Source organism: Phaseolus vulgaris, chromosome 10 (genome assembly GCF_051622355.1).
Source record: "Phaseolus vulgaris cultivar YP4 chromosome 10, ASM5162235v1, whole genome shotgun sequence".
In the NCBI taxonomy this organism is placed as follows: Eukaryota; Viridiplantae; Streptophyta; class Magnoliopsida; order Fabales; family Fabaceae; genus Phaseolus; species Phaseolus vulgaris.
In genome coordinates this window covers 8465763-8485153 of record NC_143507.1, presented here as the reverse complement: position 1 = coordinate 8485153, position 19391 = coordinate 8465763, and the positions used below count along the sequence as shown (strand labels likewise).

General features: G+C 26.4%; 2 protein-coding genes across 2 annotated transcripts; one reads left to right on the top strand and one right to left on the bottom strand.

The window, feature by feature from the left end:
• Nucleotides 1-10505: 10505 nt before the first annotated feature.
• Nucleotides 10506-10967, top strand: LOC137813343 (uncharacterized). The gene has a single exon (XM_068615527.1). The coding sequence runs from the start codon at nucleotides 10506-10508 to the stop codon at nucleotides 10965-10967; it is 462 nt and encodes a 153-aa protein (XP_068471628.1).
• A 7429-nt stretch (nucleotides 10968-18396) lies between these two features.
• Nucleotides 18397-18831, bottom strand: LOC137813338 (NDR1/HIN1-like protein 10). The gene has a single exon (XM_068615516.2). It carries the CDS (start codon nucleotides 18829-18831, stop codon nucleotides 18397-18399), a length of 435 nt encoding a protein of 144 aa, XP_068471617.2.
• Between the last annotated feature and the right edge of the window lie 560 nt (nucleotides 18832-19391).

Here is a 19391-nt window from a genome sequence, read left to right as displayed (position 1 = left end):
AATACCATTCTTAATCTGTTTTATACTTGTTCAAGTAAACTAAGAATGATGTCCTTTTTTAATTAAAAATATTGAAGATTATTAGTGATAAAGATACTTTATAAAATTTACAAATTTTATCTTATAAATTGGTTTTATAAGGTTGTATTAGACTTAAAATTTACTTCTTAATAATCTATTACTACAAGAAAATCATGAAATAAAAATCAATTTTAGTGACAAAAAATAATTAGTTGTTATAGTGACTAAATTAGAGACCATTTTAGGGACTAAATAAATTTTTGATTTCTAAATTAGTTTATATTATTGTTAAATGGTTTCTAAATTTTTATCTAATTAGCAATCAAGGTTTTTCCTACCAAATTTATAAACTAAATAATTGGTAGTTAAAACCTTGGTACCTAATTAGATACCAATTTAAAAACTATTTAACAATAATATAAACTAATTTTTTTTTAGTTTTAGAATGGTATCTAATTTAGTTACTATTGCAAATAATTATTTTAGTATATAAAAATTAATTTTTATTTGATGATTTTCTTACAGTGTAATTTTTAATGAAAAATTTATTAAATTTATAAATCTCGCTATCAAATCACTCATAAATATATAAATTTACATAAAATTTGTGAATCTCGATATAAGATGATAGGTTAAAAATATAACTTGAACTAAAAATAAATATATTTTATATTTTATAAATATGTAAAAATTTCACCTTATATAATTAAGTTACATTTAGTTATTTTTTAATAAAAATTATATTTTTTTGACATCAGTAAATTATGAATATATATATATATATATATATATAATTTTATCTAAAAGATTTAACATAATAAAAAAATTGTGAGCACGAGAATTTTAATATTGACTTGAATTCATAAGCATTGTATGGAAAGTTGCATAGTCTCCAATAAAAAGTAATGGTTGGTTTTAATGAAACTTTGGGACCATTTCTAGCACCACACAAACACCTTTTCCCAAAAGGACCTTTTCCACTTTAAATAACCTTTTTAATATTTGGTCCTTCCCCTGATGAGTATTTGTACTACACTCCTAAATGGGTTACCTTTTTCACTCTCTAATTCAATGTCTCTCCACTAATGCCAAAATATAAGCAAATAAACAAGGTTCTCTTCACTTGGACTCTTCCTTCTGCAACAACACAATCCTTTCACTGTTCTATTCATCTTTTTCTTTCTCCATTTTTAAAACCATTCTCCTCATTCTTCACTTTCTGCTATCAACACAACAACATGGCACTTGGGAAATCATTAATTGCATTAATATTTTCTGTCTCTTAACCCTAATTAAACCCTAATCAAATCAGAATCTTTCTTTTGCTTCCTGTGACTTCCTAAGATTAACTTCCATGTGAGGTCTACACTCTACATTTCACACATGCTTTTGCAAGAGCCTTATAAAATATCTTAATCAACTATCATATAAATAATATACATCTCTTTATTTTAAATCACTAAACTATATATTAGCAAATATGATTACCTTATAAAGTATAGTTGGACTAATATAAGAAACATTAGGCATTTCACTCAGTTTATATCTTTTTTATTTACTTTTCATTGTTATTCATTATATTTTAATATACCTTCTCACCATTTTTAAATTTTCAAATATAAATAGGTTATCACTTTTTAGTTATTTATATGGTTTAAATTAAAAACATTTAACATTATAAATTTAAAAAATTAATATTTTGTACATGATGTTATAAGTTTTTTCTTCCAAATTTGATTTGATATTTTTGAAATAAAAGAAAAATTGTTCTAAGATTAAGTAAGTTATATTTGTTATATGTATAATTTCAATTTTTATATTAGACGATTTCAATTATATCAAATTTCAATAAAATTATATTCACCCATGTGATTTTTTTAATTTAAAATAATTTTATTTTATTTATTTTAAAAAATATTTAATGAAATTACACCATTTGAAAAATTAAAAAAAAAACTATATTATATGAAAATTACACTCAATAATCTCTTTCTCAAAAAGTAACACAAATTTTATTTATATGCAATAAAAAATTATTAACTAATAGAAGCTCAGACACTCCTCTTAAATGGCATGTCGGTGTCCGATACGAGTATAGGATACGATACTCGTATGACACCTGTAGGACACGTATCCATGAAGTGTCCAATTCAAAAAGCATTTGTTAGATTTTTGACAATTCTAGTACGGTTCTAACACACTTTTAAAAAAAAAAATACATTAATTTTCTCAAAATTCAAACTTTATTATATAAATTGTTTTTATGATTATAAAAATAAGAAACAAATTATTATGAATCAATTATGAAAAACATTTTTTTTTCTAAAAAATAATTTAAAACATCCTTATCCACATAAATCTTTATTATTAATTTATATAATTCATAATTATATAATATATAAATTCGTGTTTCCAGAAATTTTACCTATCTCTATATTCCTATTCGTATCAGTGTCCGTGATAATAAACAATGAATTAACTAATAATTAGGTCTTATTAACTAATGTTTGCCAAGACTCTCTGTTAATGTTGGAATTTGTGATTGAGGGATTTACATTCAATTTGAAAATGAAAAGCAATAAAGTTTGTGAGCTTTTGAAAATGTGCACGGAATTTGATTTCATAATGCAATGACACATTTTTGCTTTTGAAAAAGTTATGAAAATCATGTAAGAAAAAGGGCATAAAGGTAATTGTGTCACTCCCATTGCATCAAAATCAAACAAACTCATGATATCTATGCTGTGCATGGCCCCATCTGCCACTTATGGCTGTTTCTTTACACAGCACGTCACTTCCCACAATTCTAGAATAATCATAAAATAGTGTAAGAGAAATTTTATAGTGGGGATTCATCAATTTTCCACCCAAAAAAATAACTTCACTTTCAAATAATACAACATTTTTGTTTTAAAATATAAACTGCATGATTTTGTGGTTATTAAATCATAAAACTTTAAAGATGTAAATTAGTGGAACCTGCATTTAAGTACTTATTAATTGCTAAGAGTATTGATACCCTGATAAAAATAAATTGTACTTTAGAAAAGTGTTATTTATAGTATTAAAGAACATTTTGATTAGAGATCGTTGTAAGTCTAGGTGTTATAAGACTCTTTAATTAGAGATCTCATACATAGAATGTAAGTTCAACATTTAAATATTGTAAGATGGAGAATCTCGATAACATAAAATTTATGTTTCGTAATTTTAAGTAACACCATGAATCATAAAAATAGAATGATACTTTTTATCTTAAAAATATATATTTTTATTAATAATTAAATAAAATATTAATTCAAATTTGAATTTTAATAAAATTTATATTAGAGTCAAAATTGTAAAAACAAAACTTAAAAAATTATAGGTATTAAATTTTTTCTAATTTTAAAAGAAATCCTTATATTTATTAGGTATTGTTGTTATAAAAGCCGGGAAAGTTTCACTGTTTTATCGATCTCGTCGATCCTAAGTAATGTCATAACATCTTTGGTTTTTTGTTGGTGAGGGTGTGATACTTATAAAAGGTACTTTGATGTCTAAGTTAAAATTCAGTATGAAATATATGGAAATAAAAAATATTCTTTAATGCATATTTTTACCTTAATTGTTGTGTATATTTATAGAATCGTGATGGACATCTAAACCTAATTTAGGACATGTTATCGAGTTAATCTCAAAATTAGATAACATTTTGTATTGCAATTACATTAATTATCCTATGTCAAGGGACATTTATTAAATGTATAAAAATTATGTCAATTTCGTGATTCGAAGATACTCCATCGATTATTAATCGATGGAATCTCAATAATGTATGATATATACATAAATATAAATATAACACAATAAAATTTTTAAAAAACTTATAAAATTACTATTAAAATATGCTAAAAATACGATTTGAAAAGTTCATTATTATCATCCAAATAATGCAAAATGTATCCATGAGAAGAAGATACAAGAAAAATGTTGTCTTTCTCATTAATTTAGAATAATAATGATAATAATGTTGAGAAAAAAAAAGAAAATGAAGATAAAGAGAAGAGGAAAAAGGTTAAGAAAAGCAAACATGGAGCTGACGGGGCAAGGGACCCACAGAGAAAGAGAAGGCGACAAGGACCATCGAAGTGGGGCCCACCTGACTCATGGTCTTGCTGGCGCTTCTATTCACCTGTCCTTGTCGTGCAGACCCACAACAGTTGCCCGTACATCACGGTCAGCCACTACCCTGCTGCCCGTTGCACGTGCGCTCTCTCTTCTTCACATCCCAACCTACACAACACAATCCTTGCAAATTCCCATCAATATTTAACCTAAACCCTTTTATTTACTCTTAAATCTCTACAATTTTTCTTAACTTTTATTCAACTACTATTTGTAAAACAATTTTTATTATTAAACTACAATATTAACTACCAATTTTAAGCTTTTTATACATTCAAGGATTAAATTAGATTTTTCATTTTTTAAAGGATGAAATTTGTTATTTACTCGTTTTTTTATCATTAAAATATTTTTTTTTCCAACGGGGTCTAGAGGTTGGTGGCTACAATATTAAGAAAACAAGTATTGAACTAGTGTAATTTATTTGAAGTAAATTTCATGGTAAAAGTTTTAATATTTTGATAAAAATTAATCCATGTGTTTTTTTAAAATATTAAAACATAAGTCGTTTTGAAATAGAAGGAATATATAATTTGTTCTTTAAGCAAAAATAAGTACTTTGGTATGTTAGGTTTGGGGCAAGAAAGGGAAAGGGGTGAATGGGAAAAGCAAGAAAGAGCCAAGGAAAATGTAAATTAAGATGATTCTTTTGTAGGGTTTTTTTATGAAAAAAAAAATATAGAAAAAACATTAGGTATGCATATAAAGTAATATTTTTTTTGAAGTTGTTTAATATATATATATATATATATTAATTTTAATTACTCATTTAGTCTAGATAGCAAATTTTATCTTTATTTATATACTTAAAATTCAATTCATTTTAATTTGTATACATGTCATTTTAATATTTTTAGTCTTTATATATATATATATATATATATTATTTTTAATATCTTTACATACTACTATCTAAATTCATAGTGATTAAAAAATATTTAAAATATTACTTATAATAATTAAAATAGATAATTTTAAGTATAAAGGGAATACCATAAAATTTAATCATCTACATACACCAAATAATTAATTAACCTACTTATAATATATATATATATATATATAATACTTTTTTGTCACTATTTTATTTTTGCATAATATTTATTTATTAACAATTATTGAAAAACTTAATTGTAGGTAAATCTCAGGTCCGATATATAGGGATCATGCCCAAGAAACAAGCTTATTTATAAGGGCCCTACAAAATATAGTTGCACATTGATTTTTTTTTACAATTTTTTTTTATTTTATAAATGGACTAAACCTACTGTGCTATCTTTTGTCTCATTTTATCCAAATAAAAAATGTGGCAAACAATTAAAAAACATCACTTTTTAGTATTAGTTTTTTTGTGTGTGTTATATTCATAAATCCATTCCAAATAATTGATCAGTTCAATATAACTAAGATGGATGAATACTATATTAAAAAGCTCTAATACCAAAATCAAGTTTTTCTAATAAAATATTTCTTAAGTCAATTAATATTAATTTTAAGGTGTAATATAAAAATATAAAAAAAAACATATAAAAATTTCCTAATTAATTCTTATAATTCATCACTTTTCATATTAAGGACAACTAGAAACATATAATTCATCACTTTTCATATCAATTTAAATAAATAATCATGTATCTATAATTAACTCAACCAATATTTCTCATGTTAGAAATTAACTAACTAACATACATAAATATTTTACTCTACTTTCAAAAGACTCCTATATTGATTTAGATTCAGAGATATGCGTTTGTCATACTAGTCCATAATGAAATCCACACAACTATGCACATAAGAATATCAATATCAAATCATCTCATATGACAAGATTAATCCATATGACATGTCAAACTAGTTATCTTTCAAACCTCATACTCAATCGTATGAATCTTATTCAACTCTCACCACACCACTTAATAGTCTCCATATACATGATTCTAATTTACTAGTAGAGTCAAGATATTTCTTTCTAGACAAATCCCTAATCAATGCACATCTTAACCAATCTCAATATGATATTTCCTTTCCTGAAAATACTATGTCTCGATCACATTCCACGTGATTCATATTTCCTCTCACTCATCAACATACTATTCAATCATACATAAATTTATACTTTTAAAACTATTAGAAAATATCAACAGTAATCACATAACATTTAAAATTTCACAAATCAATTGAATATATAACGAGTATTTGCTTTACATTTTGATAAATGTTAGATTTACTTGTTTTAAAATACTTAAGTTGAATAAATTAAAACTATTAGCCTTTAGAAAATTATAATCACTTACAATTTACAAAATGATAAATTTTCATAAGATTTAATTCAATTTCACAGCCTATAAAAATGAAAAAAATAGGTAGCTGATCGAAAATAACAAATGTTGTGAAAATGACTCGAGCCCAGAAAACTGGGTTTGAGTTCAGGGTGCCTGCGCTAAGTGCTGGATATTGGTGTTGATTGTAGGGTGTTGGTGCTAAGCACAAAATGTTGGCACTAAGTGCATTTGAGATCAGAGAACACTATAAAAATTGTAGCTCAAATATACTTAACGCAGGGAAATTGTGTTGAGTAAATTTTGAGGTCGAGAGCACCCTAAACACTACAACTCAAATCCGCTTAGCATAGGGGAAATTGTGTTGAGTGGATTTAAGGTTGAAAGCAAGTATAACTCATTTAAAATCATAATTCAACAGGTAAAAACAAATACTTAACTTCAAAATACACATAAAAATCAATTCAAGTCATTAACCACTTATCCAATTGTTTAAACTTCAAATCCTTTTCATCAATTAACATATATGTTGAATCAATAAATCAAACCATGCAATAAAATTTTGGAACTTGTGACCATGTCACCTTCACATCCAGATTGTCAAACCTAAAGTTCCAGTGAAAGATGACACTAACATCCGTACTTGATTAGAAGTAGACATATTCACAAAGAGCTTCAGCTCTTAAAAAATCAGGGATAACCTAACCTGCATAAAAAAGTCTTGATCAATGATTCAAACATATCATTCAGACTCAAAACTAATATAGACTATTCCTGGAGTCTCATATACCACATGAAAAGAACATCTATCTATTTCAGCAAGAAAATTGAAAATCGACTCAAAGAAAAAAAGAGCATAATTGAACTTAGTCTAACAAAATTCTGATAAGACAATTTTAATCTACTCACTATTAGGAGTCTAAGTGACCTCCGATTGTTAGTCTGATGAAGGATGAGGTTAAAAATCTAGAGAGAGAATGAAGAAGAAATGAAAAACTTTTCTAAAGAGATAATGATTATTTTAAAATGAGACCTGAATATTCCTATTTATATACGCTTTATTCTAATAATAAAATACTAAGATGTCATTCTAACTATACCACTTGAACTATAAAACTATTTTATAAGTCATTACATATTTTTTTTTTCTATATTATTTTTATATTAGTTTTTGAATTTGAGATTTTTCACTTAGGTTGAGATCTTATAAAAAATTACTGTTGACATATAAACAAAATATAGGATTTAAATCTTTTTCATAAACAAAATAGAAATCACGTTACTAAAAGTTCGTATCTCTTTTTCACGAGTTCAGTTCAAATGTTAATTAACAGTTAAAGACATTCCAAATTGTAATTAGCTACAAAGATCATGTTTTCTTTCAAAAGAAATGTTGGTTTTTGACTAGATGCTGATTTTTATATTAGCCAAATAGGGTTGAATTGGAGTAGGTGACACTAAATTTCCAATTGAATATCATGTAAAAAAAATAATTAAAAAAAATTACTCCACTTAAAATTATTAGTGATTAATAGTAAGAAAAATTATTACAATTTAAATCACTTTCCTAATTTATTATAATAGAAAGCTTCACTTACTCTAAAGATAAAAAAAGGGAAAGTGATTTAAATTAATTTTTTCCTGTTTGCAAAATATTCCAACTTTTAAAGAAATTTTTTAATTAGTGTTTTTTCACTATAATATGACTAGAAAATGAAACTACCTTCATTTGTAAGAATTTGCGTGTTACGTTTCCTTTTAGCCTTAAATGGATCAAACAAATAATACTAAATGGGCCTTAGGACAAGCCCAAATAATGAAACTAAGACATCAGGATTCCTTAAAGAAAGAAGAAATAAGACTGCAAGCAAGTCCAAAAATAATTCAACTAAATACCAATAATATCAATCTATAATAATTAATAATGTGAATTATTTTTCTTCAATTTTTTTTAAAGTTTTTTTATACTTATAAAATACATTCAATTTTATTGATGAAATAAAAGCTTCACTACGAAAGATTTATCAAAGATTAATTATAAGTGTTTATAACTGTAAACGCTAATAAAAATTCATTTTTATAACCATTTTTTATTTATATATATTTTTGTATAATTTTAATATAAATTATAATAACCATTTTTAATTTTTATAATTATTATAATAATTATTTTTTCAATTGAAAATATTATTTTTAAAAGAAGTGGACACACATTTGTCTATTATACTATAGTAATAATATAAATTGTATGAATATATAGAAGAACAAAAAAACTATCTACCTTCCTTTTCTAAAATTTCACAAATTGAAATCTTGTTTCATGGAAATTTAAAATAAAATAAAATACGTCACTGTATATATTTGTTCTTTCCCAATCTTTAATAAATTTTGAGCTTGTGATAGAATTATTTTAGACAAAGAATTAATAAATATGATTTTTTTTTTAACTTTTGGTATTTTTTTTTTCAATTTGGTATTCTTTTTTAATGAAGTAATTAATTTAATTTTTATGAGGATCATTTTGTCTCATGACTATGAGGATTATTTTATTTCATAGGTAGATGTTTTTATAAATAAATATTAAGCTAATAGTTCTATCTTAATTTTTTTGATTAATTATATTTGTATATATTTAACGCAAATGATTTGCAACAAAAGTATAAGAATACAACTGAGTTTAATTATAAGATATAAGTGAAAAAGAATTTAAACTTTCAGATGAGAAAATTACATTTTGGAAATTTGTTAGCTTTTATATTATTAAGATAAGATATAAATTAAAAAAAATAACATGATATGAATATCTAACGTATTACTATAATTACAAATTGCAGGTAAATATATATGTTGATAGGATAATCACCCTAATTAATAGGGTTAGTTAGATCTATTTTAAAGAAAAGATAATAATCTGGTCCAATTATTTTAGTTTTTATTAATTTACTATTATATTTGTTTAACTTAAATTAAAATCTCATTGGTCCAAATCATCAATATATAAAGCGGTTTAGGTTGTATTAATTTTCAGTTTTAATCATTATTTTTTATTCTCATTGTTAAATTATCAATTAAATGAAAAGATATATTAAATATAAAAAAATTAAATCTATTATTTATAAGACGTAATTTATACCCTCTCTATATTTAATATATAGAAGATTATTCTTTATAACTTTTTTTTACACTTTTTTTTTCTAATTCTACCTTTATTTAATATATCTAATTTTATTAGTATCATGGAATATTTTATCAACTTATAAGAATTACTTAAAAAATAAAATTATTTTTTAATTTTTTAAATTAATATTAATGTATAATTTTTATATGCAAACTAATTCACTCAACTCTTCTTTTAATTCTTTATTTTAAGACAACAATAGACAAAAATAAATAAATAAAGAGAGAGCATATTCTCACCTCTTCCCACACCAAATTTCACATATCAATAAAATAACCTCTTTTATTTTAATAAATATAATACATTTCTCTTTGTACTATATTTTAATAAATATAAATATAAATACAAATAACAATAAAAATAATTCCTCATTTTTTATTTATCCTCGTAACAACCAACGAGAATAAAGTATACTTTTTGTAACAAATATAAAAATAAATTTAATTTTATCTAAAAACAACATTTAATAAAGAAAAAAAAAATCCCTTTTCTGATATGAATGTTTTATCTATTCTAAATTTAAATATCTTATGTTTATTTTTATTTTTTCTATATAATCTTTTTTCAATCTTTTTTTAAATTTACAATCTCTATAAACTTCTCATCAACAATACCTTTCTAAACCCTAATTTCACCCTTTCTAAATCTTACACCAAACCCTAATCCAAACATTTTAATTTCTCCTTCTTCCCCAAACCTTTCACTCCTTCTTCTTCCCCAAACCTTTCACTCCTTCTTCTTCTTCTCCTTTCACCATGGGATGTTCAACCATGACATTACAGTGTATCCTATCAAAGTACCTGTGGGGATTTATCCTCACAATGATTTCTTTTGTCTTATTTTGTTTCCTTATCAAACACATGTCTCAACACAATAAAGAATCAGACGATGATTACAACTTCTCCGTCTGCAACTCCACCGTGCTCAGCTTCACCTACAACACCACCACCACCACCTTCACCTACGACCTCCTTCTCTTTGTAAGAGTCCCCTACAACCACGTCTCCCTTGATTACGTCAACGCCACCGCATCGTACCTAGATAGAAGATTCGCTTCCAAACCTGACGAAGCTTTGGTGCAAGGTTTCAGCGGGTTGAGAATGCACTTCAATGGCGAGAATGTGGTGCATTTCACTGATGATGAGATTTCTAGGTTAGACAAGAACCACATCGCAGGGCTTTACAACGTCACTGTTCGAATATGGCCATCGAAGATGATCAAGCCTGAAAAGAGGATCGGGCCTGCAAAGACGGTGGTTCTATGTGATATACAAGTTCCTCATCAATCTAGGGTTCCATGTGGTTGGACCACAGATGATTAAGAACAATTGCAGAAAAGTGGTCACTGCAACACTTCATTTTGGTTCTTTTTCATATTGTAATTTTTATTTCCTAGGTTGGTTTCATGGATTTGAAGGTTCTTATTTGGAAGTTTTGGGATTTTTTTGATGTAAATTAGCATGCAATTAATGTAAATGAATCATTCTCTTGTTTTTTTTTTACACAATGTGTTACTGCATTTGTCTTTCATAAATGATTCTGAGGTTTTGGAAAGTAATTAAGGTATGAAAGGAAAGGTTTCAGTATGATTAGGGTTTCTTATTGAATGCTAATTAAGATTTTTGTATTGAATGAAAACTTCTATACCAAAGCCTCTTTAATTAATATATATATATATTAAAAAAATTCATTATATAGCGATCAAATTTAGAAATAAAAAAGTTTAGTTATTATATTAACTAAATTATATACTATTTTATTGATTAAAAAATATTAATATTTAAATAAAAAATTATAAAATAGTTTATAAATTGATATCTAAATTAGTTATTAATATTTTACATTCTAAATTAGTTTCTAAAAGATTAATACAAACTAATTTTAAAAGATAAAGTACTAAGTTGTTAAGATCTTAATAATTAATAGTTAGATATTTATTTAAAAATTATTTTATATTTTTTTATTAATAATAAAAACTACCTTATATTTTAATAATTTTTTTTAAGTTATAAAATAATCTCTAATTTAATCAAATAGTAACTAAATATTTTAATTTCTAAAATTAGTTTTTATTTAATAATTTGTTGCAGTAATATATATATATATATATATATATATATATATTTTTGTTAATAAACTAATTAAAAAGGTGAAAAATAAGTTTTGTTCTGAATTATCTGTTACACTCAACAGAAAAAAGTAATATGCATAATAAAATTCTGTGTTCACAATAAATTTCTATAAAAATAATTAAGCTAAATTATATATGTAATAATGATGGGAATGAGTTTCAGACCTTATAATTAAAAAATTTAATTTTTATAAATATAAATATTAAATATATAGTCGGTTATAGTGTAGTTGTTTGATATCATAGTTTTTTTACAATAATAATTTCAAATACATATTTTAATTTTTAAAATAAAAATTGTTTTTTTTAAAAATATTTTTATAGAGAATCTATTTGATAATTATTTTTTAAAAATGTCTATAGATATTAAATATATGGTGGGACTATAGCCTTTACAGATTAAAACAATAAAAAAATAACTGCTCTAAAATAACAGTGTAATTTTTATATTTTATACACCACTCTAAGTATGTGAAGCAAGCATTTAAGAATTTGCTAGTTATCAGCTTCAAGTTTTTAAGTTAGCTAGAGTAAAAACCTTTGCATCATAATGTTGTTCTTTTGATTCTGAATAACCCAATTTTTTTTTTCTTACGCATGACCATGATATGAAATTGATAAAAGCTTTCATATGGCCATGAAAATGTTGAACATTGCTCATCCCAACCTATTTGTTACACATATTCTATACACTCAATGTTATATCACAAGTGAAAAAACAAGTGGCTAACAGATTCATCTTTTTTGCCACACATTGTGCACAAACTATTTTCTATTGTAACTCCTTTATTATCTAACTTACCCTTTGTTGCCATTCTACTTAAAATGATTCTCCAACAGAGTGTTGGACTTTGATTTTTCATCAATTTTTGAACATGTGTGATTCTTCTCCTAAGATATGGTTTTGTAGGTACCTAACTCGCCTACTGTGGCATGTTTGTGTAAATGAAAACATGATTATGAACCCATACAATAATGTTCACATACAAATCTTATCATATCATGATTCTCTCATATATCCATACAATCAAGAAGGAATAGGCACTTACCTTGTTCCATGAGTGATCCTACTAGAACAATTACTTTATCTCCTTTGTCCCAATCTATCTCTTAGCAATTCCATTCTTGTCACACACTTTCGTGATGGCTAACCGTGAGACAACTATTATTTGCAGAGACAGAATCCTATAGCCTTTAATTCTCAATCTCCATCAGATGTAGGTTTTCATTAGGTATATCATCAGATATATATTTCTCACATTAACCAATGGGCCCTTTAATTGTATTATTATTATTATTAAATTATATTCGGGCCCAAAATCCAAACTCTAAGTCATGTGAGTCACTTTATAGAAATTAATTTACATAATTTCTTACAGTTTGTTCATGTGGTTGGCATATAGTCTTGGATATGTTTCTATTAATAGTTTCTCTCCAACTCATTTGTCATGTCAGAATTTGATTTCATTCTCTCTTCCAAATTTCCACTTAACATTATTCTCAAACCAATTTCCATATTCTTCTCTACTTGTTACACTTCTAAGTTCCTTCTACCACCATGATTCCTGATAGTTGTCGTTTTGCTGCCAAATTAAAATGATTCTAGCGTATATTATTCTAACGCTAAATAGATGATAGTATAGTGTTAGAATATATGGCCTTAAACGAGAGGGGGGGTGAATTGTTTAAGAAAGATTTTCGTAAACTTTTAAGCTTAGAATGAAAAATACTTCAAGAAAGCCTGGATTAAGAATTCAGTTTTTCAAAACATAAAGCAAAAGCACAATACTGGAAAAACAATCGGTTGTTTTACCGAAACAATCGGTTGTTTATACCAGTTATCAATTGACAAAACTGAATTTAAAGAGATAGGGATAGAGAAATTGTACACAGTTGTTTATACTGGTTCACTCCAAACCCAGAGCTACATCCATTCTTCTCAGAAACCCTGAGAAAATCCACTAAGCAATCACCACTCGATCACTTACACAACAACCAAGAGAATGACCTTGAACACCTCAAGAAACACACTCTCCTTGGTCAACACACCAACACTAAGATTGCTGATCTTGATCCCCTCAAGAACACACAGCCAATCTCAGCAAACACAGAAACGAATACTTGTTCAACAGAGTACAAGGATTACACTTGTTACAGAAGATAATCTGAAATCAATACAAGTAGAATCCTATTCCATACACTTTGATCAATCACAAACTCTTAGCAATCTCAGCTCTTTGAAAAACTCAAAACTCTTAGGAAAAAGTTTGTCAAAGATTCTTAAAATCTCAAATCTGTTTTTCTGAATATATTCAAAGATGTAGTTTGTTATCAAATCTTAACAAACTCTTAAATTGCATTAAAAGGATTGGTCAAAGGATTTAATGACTGAAGCGTAAGCAGTTAAATCATTTAAAGCTCAGTCAAACAGAAAACAGTTTTTCTGTTATGGTCCCAAAACAAACAATCGGTTGTTTCCTCGAATCAATCGGTTGTTTTGGTACTTAACAGTTCAACCATTTTAAAAACAGTTTTCAATCGTTTTCTCAAAACACCTAAGTATAAACAATCGGTTGTTTCGACAAAACAATCGGTTGTTTTAACTTAGTTTGAAAACATTTTACTTTCACAAAGATTGAGAATGCTAATGCTTTAGATTTAATCAAAGGGTGGATTACAACATATAAACTACCCCAGAACTAAGCTAAACCAGCACAACAACATCAAGCACAACCAAGGCTTCAACATCCTTCAAAGGGTTTGGATTCTTCAAAACTTGAACACCACTTGGTTCAACAATGAAGTGGTCAAATGACCTCAAATTGTCTCCCAACAAATCCAATAGTAAAATCAGTAGATCGGTGTTTAGAATCTATCTGCAAGCAATAAAAGTTAGCAATGACAATAAAGATAAAAAGAGGTTTGAGATAATTGTGTAGAAAATATAAAAGAGATTAAAAGAATGATTAAAAAGTTGTTGATCCCCAAGTTCTTTCACCATTGAATTCTTCATAGGTTCTCGAAAGATTACTGTGCGACCAAACTTCAAGTCATTCCTTTGACACAAGGACCCTATTAATCCTACTTTTCACTAACCCATTCGATTTATACCAAGTAAACATTTTGCCAACCAACAAGATCTACCAATTCAGATTTTTCTATGAAGGCGTTAAACCCATTTATTTTTATTCTGTAATCGAACACTGAAATCAAGCTCTTCCTCTCCTCTTGTCTTCTGATAGAATTAAAATCCCCAATAACGCACTAGGCCTTAGAAACTTGATTCTTCCTGTACTCACTGATCTCCTCCCAAATCAACTTCTTTTCCTTCAACGAGACGGAGCAATAAACATTCACAATTGTGACTTGTACCCCAATCCCAACCTTCCATAACCCTTCAATAATAGAAAAATTTCTTCCATTGAAAAAACTAGACATCTGAAAACAATTCTTTCTCCACATTGTAATAATCTCACCTACATTATAGTTAACGCCATTTTCAACCCAATCTATTTCATTAGAACCCAAAAAAGATAAAAAATCTCCTTACTTAACATAGAGCATTTAGTCTCTTGTAACCAAACAATGTCTTCCGGTTCCTTACTAATCAGATCTTTAAAATATTTTCTTTTGATGTTTCCTCCCCATAAACTCACTTATACTCCCACGAAAAATACCTCCACAAGTAGCAAGACCAGAATATCCCCTAGCAGCCCAATTAGTGTTAATTTTAACCCAGTCTGGTGAAGGGAACTTCAATATAACAAGAAGAGGACGAAGAACTTTACCAGTACGAGTATTAATACCAAAAAACTTAATCACAGTGAAATCTAACATATCATTCTTCATTGAAGCTTTAGACGAATTTCTTACTAGACAAGTTAAATCTTTAATTACTGAAATAGCCCTAGAAACACCACTCTTATCCTGAAATCTAACATAATTCCTCATACGCCATATCATCCAAATAGAAAAAGTTATCACAACACGCTTAATCAATTTAACCAAAGGACTACCATCACTCTTAATAAAAGAAAGAAGACCATCCTTATAAGAGAAATGAGAAGTAAGAAAAATCTGCCGAACTCAACTCCAAATATGCAAAGTAGTAGAACATTCAAAAAATAAATGCTGAATTAGATTCCTCATGCTTTTCACAAAGCGACAAAGCGTACATATAGAACATAAATGCAAATCTTTATTCTGAATATGCTGATCTGTAGGAAGTCGTCCATGAAAAACTTTCCAGAGTACTAGTGTTTTGGAAAGCAAAATAGATGAAGACCAAATGAATTAATTACCCCCAACCACAGGGAACTCCTGGTTCCGAGAAAAAAAATCATAGCCGATTTAAGAGTGAAACGACCATAGTTATTCAAAATCCAATTAGGAATATCCTGTTTCTCCCTAACCATGATATGATTAAAAAAATGAGACATCTGCTGTAAAGGTAAAGGAATATTTCAATCACAACTTGTCCAAAATTGAGAAACTATATCCGAAATGCTAGCACCATCAGATAACCCTCAAATATTTAGAAGTAGTAGAACACTGTCTATCATTCCAAAAATTAATAAATCTTAGAAGTATAATTAAGTATAGTAGAATAAAACCCTTTTTACTCTTGTTTGAGAATATTAAGATACCAAATAAATTCTCTTTGAAAGTACTTTTTTCCTTGAAAGACACTTTACGAGGATGTTTTGTGATGAACTTTGCTTTAGATTTTCTAATCGATTTTTTGTTATAATTTAGAGAAATTTATAATTATTAATATTTATCACATAATTTGACAATATTTAATAAACGATCTTGTTAAATCAATAGATAAATCACGATATAAAAAATTAGGACCCACTCTCTATTCAAAATTTATTGTCTTAAGCTTTTTTTAAGGTGATGTGGTAATTTTTTATATCGATTTGTTTATGATATTAATGTTAAATTTTTTGGTGATTTCTCCGTAAGACCAATGAGAACATCAGATCCAGTTATTGGTCTTGGTAACTAATGAATTAATTTATACCTTTAACTCAAAATCTTAAAGATAATAGATTTTCTTTCTTTATATAATCATCTATCAACATGTAACTTTCTAAAAGAATCATCTTATCAATTTCACAATATATAAATATACAAATTAACTATGAAAATTGAAAAAAAGTAAGTAATTCCTAAAAAAATAAAATAATGCAAGCAACCAATTCAAGTAAATACCAATAAAAGTATTGATAATGGTAATCGTTATAATATAAATAATTTGATTTATATATATATATATATATATATATATATATATATATTCTAATGTTTTTATTTAGATAGTATTGGCTTAGGTGAGGAGGTAAGAGTGACATTTAAAAAAGACATAAATATAAATGTTATAATATACTTTTATTTAGAGATGATGCATCATATAGTATTTAAAACAATACTTTTTGAATGGAATAATTTTTAAGAGAAATATATATATATATACATATATATATATATATATATATGTATTTATACATATATATATTTATATATTTATACATATATATATATATGTATATATATATATATTTATATATTTATACATATACATATATATGTATATATATATATGTATAAATATATATATATATAAAGTTAATACTTATATATATAGAAATCAATGCATATTATAACATTTTTTTTGTTCGCAATCGTTCTTTTCTTTTTCTCTTCTCATTTGTTATTGAGTGTAAGAGATTATCTAGTGAATCAAAATTACTTTTGAATAAGTTTTTATTTGTTGGTTGTTGTTGAATAGAGCGTTAAAGAAAATATGACAATTTTTTTTATGACAAATAAAAGAATAAATATGAAAATGTTTAGAAATATTTCCTAAATAGGTTATGATTTTTGCATAAAAAAAAACATCGTTCCAATTAATAATCACCCTGCTCAAAACAAGAAATTGGAAAAATTTGAAAACAAGAAAAGAGGTATTTAATTCACTTTCCTATTTTTTTTAATCTTTGGAGTAAGTGAAGTGAAGCTTTGTTTAGATCTTATAATAAATTAGGAAAGTGATTTAAATTCTTCTTTTGTAATATTTTTTCTTATTATTAATCACTAACATAAGAGAACTAATAATTTTAAGTTGATTAATTTCTTTTAATTATGTTTTTACTTGAGATTCAATTGGAAATTCAGTGTCATCTAGTTCAATTCAACCCTAAAATTGGTTAATCTAAAAATCAGCCTATAAAATAGTGACCCAGTGAAAAACCAACCATTATTTTGAGGAAAAACAGATCTGTGAAGTTAATTACAGTTGGTATGTGTTAAATTGTTAATTAACATTTTGCAGCCATAACTCATGAAAAAGAGATAACGTGATTTATAATTTTTTTTTATGGAAATTATTTAAAATTCTACATTTTCTTTCCATCCAAGAGTAATTTACATGCATAAGATCTCAACAAGAATTCTCAAACCCTAAAATAAATATAAAAAAAAAACAAATTCTACAACATAAAAAAGAATCAAAACAAAATTTTTCATCAAAATTAAAATTCACCTTCTTTGTGATTTCTCTTTTTGAATTCTTGGATCAAAGTAACACCCAATATACAAAAAATAATAATAATTCTTTAATCTTTTATCCAATCACACAAAATACTATTATTCATGGGAATTTGTAAGTCACAAAGAACCTTCGTAGGAGTGCTAATCTTCTTCGATGGCCAAAACTTGACACTGATGTTGTAAATTCCTGACATGTTGTCACTGTCCAACTCTGAATGTTGATTCGCAGAGAGTGCAAGAACGCGTTCACCATTGAAATGAATGCTCAATCCTGTGAAACCTTCAATTAGGGTTTCATCGGGTTGAGAGGCAAATGTGATGTTGTTGTAGGAGGCGACGACGTTGATGTAGTCGAGGGTGGTGAATTTGCTAGGTATACTGAGTTGCAGGGTGAGGTTGTAATGGAGGGTGTTGGTGGTGTTGGTGTAGGTGAAAGAAGTGAGAGTTGCATTTTTCACAAAAAAACATATTGGGATTGTGAAAAGTATCGTGTTTGTCATTGTTTTTGTGAGACACCAATTCCAAGAAGAAAATTCCCACAACAAAAAGAATGATGGTGAGGATGAATGACCATAAAAACTTTGATGTGATACATTTTTGTAGGAACATGACAAAATTTGCCAAGGTGAATTTCTTTATATGTTTGGGAAATATAAAATAAGAGAGAGAATGGTGTTTTAGAGTTTGAAGAAGTTTCTGAAGAGAGCAGAGAGATGTGAGAAATTTGTTCCAAAGAAGTTGTGATATCAATGGTTTTCATTCTAATAAAAATTATAAAAAAAAATCTAAAATATGTAAAAATCAAGTGATTTTATTTGTTTTGGTTCATTTTTAAATAGAGCTAAAATAAATTTTAAATTTTGAAATGCTTTATATTTCAAAACTAAGAAGAAGAAAACATAAATTTAGTTTTTAAAAATTTGTGTTCATTATACTCACTATAAGAATAAATGGTCGTAGAGTCGACAAAAAGCGACACACAAATAAAAAAAGTTGACACTAAAGCGTGATTAGTGTTCACCTTGCATCGGCTAAAAAGCTCATGTTCCATGTCTGAAAG

Coding starts and splice junctions, on each gene's coding strand:
- LOC137813343 (XM_068615527.1), top strand. CDS start 10,506: ATGTCTCAACACAATAAAGAATCAGACGATGATTACAACTTCTCCGTC.
- LOC137813338 (XM_068615516.2), bottom strand. CDS start 18,831: ATGACAAACACGATACTTTTCACAATCCCAATATGTTTTTTTGTGAAA.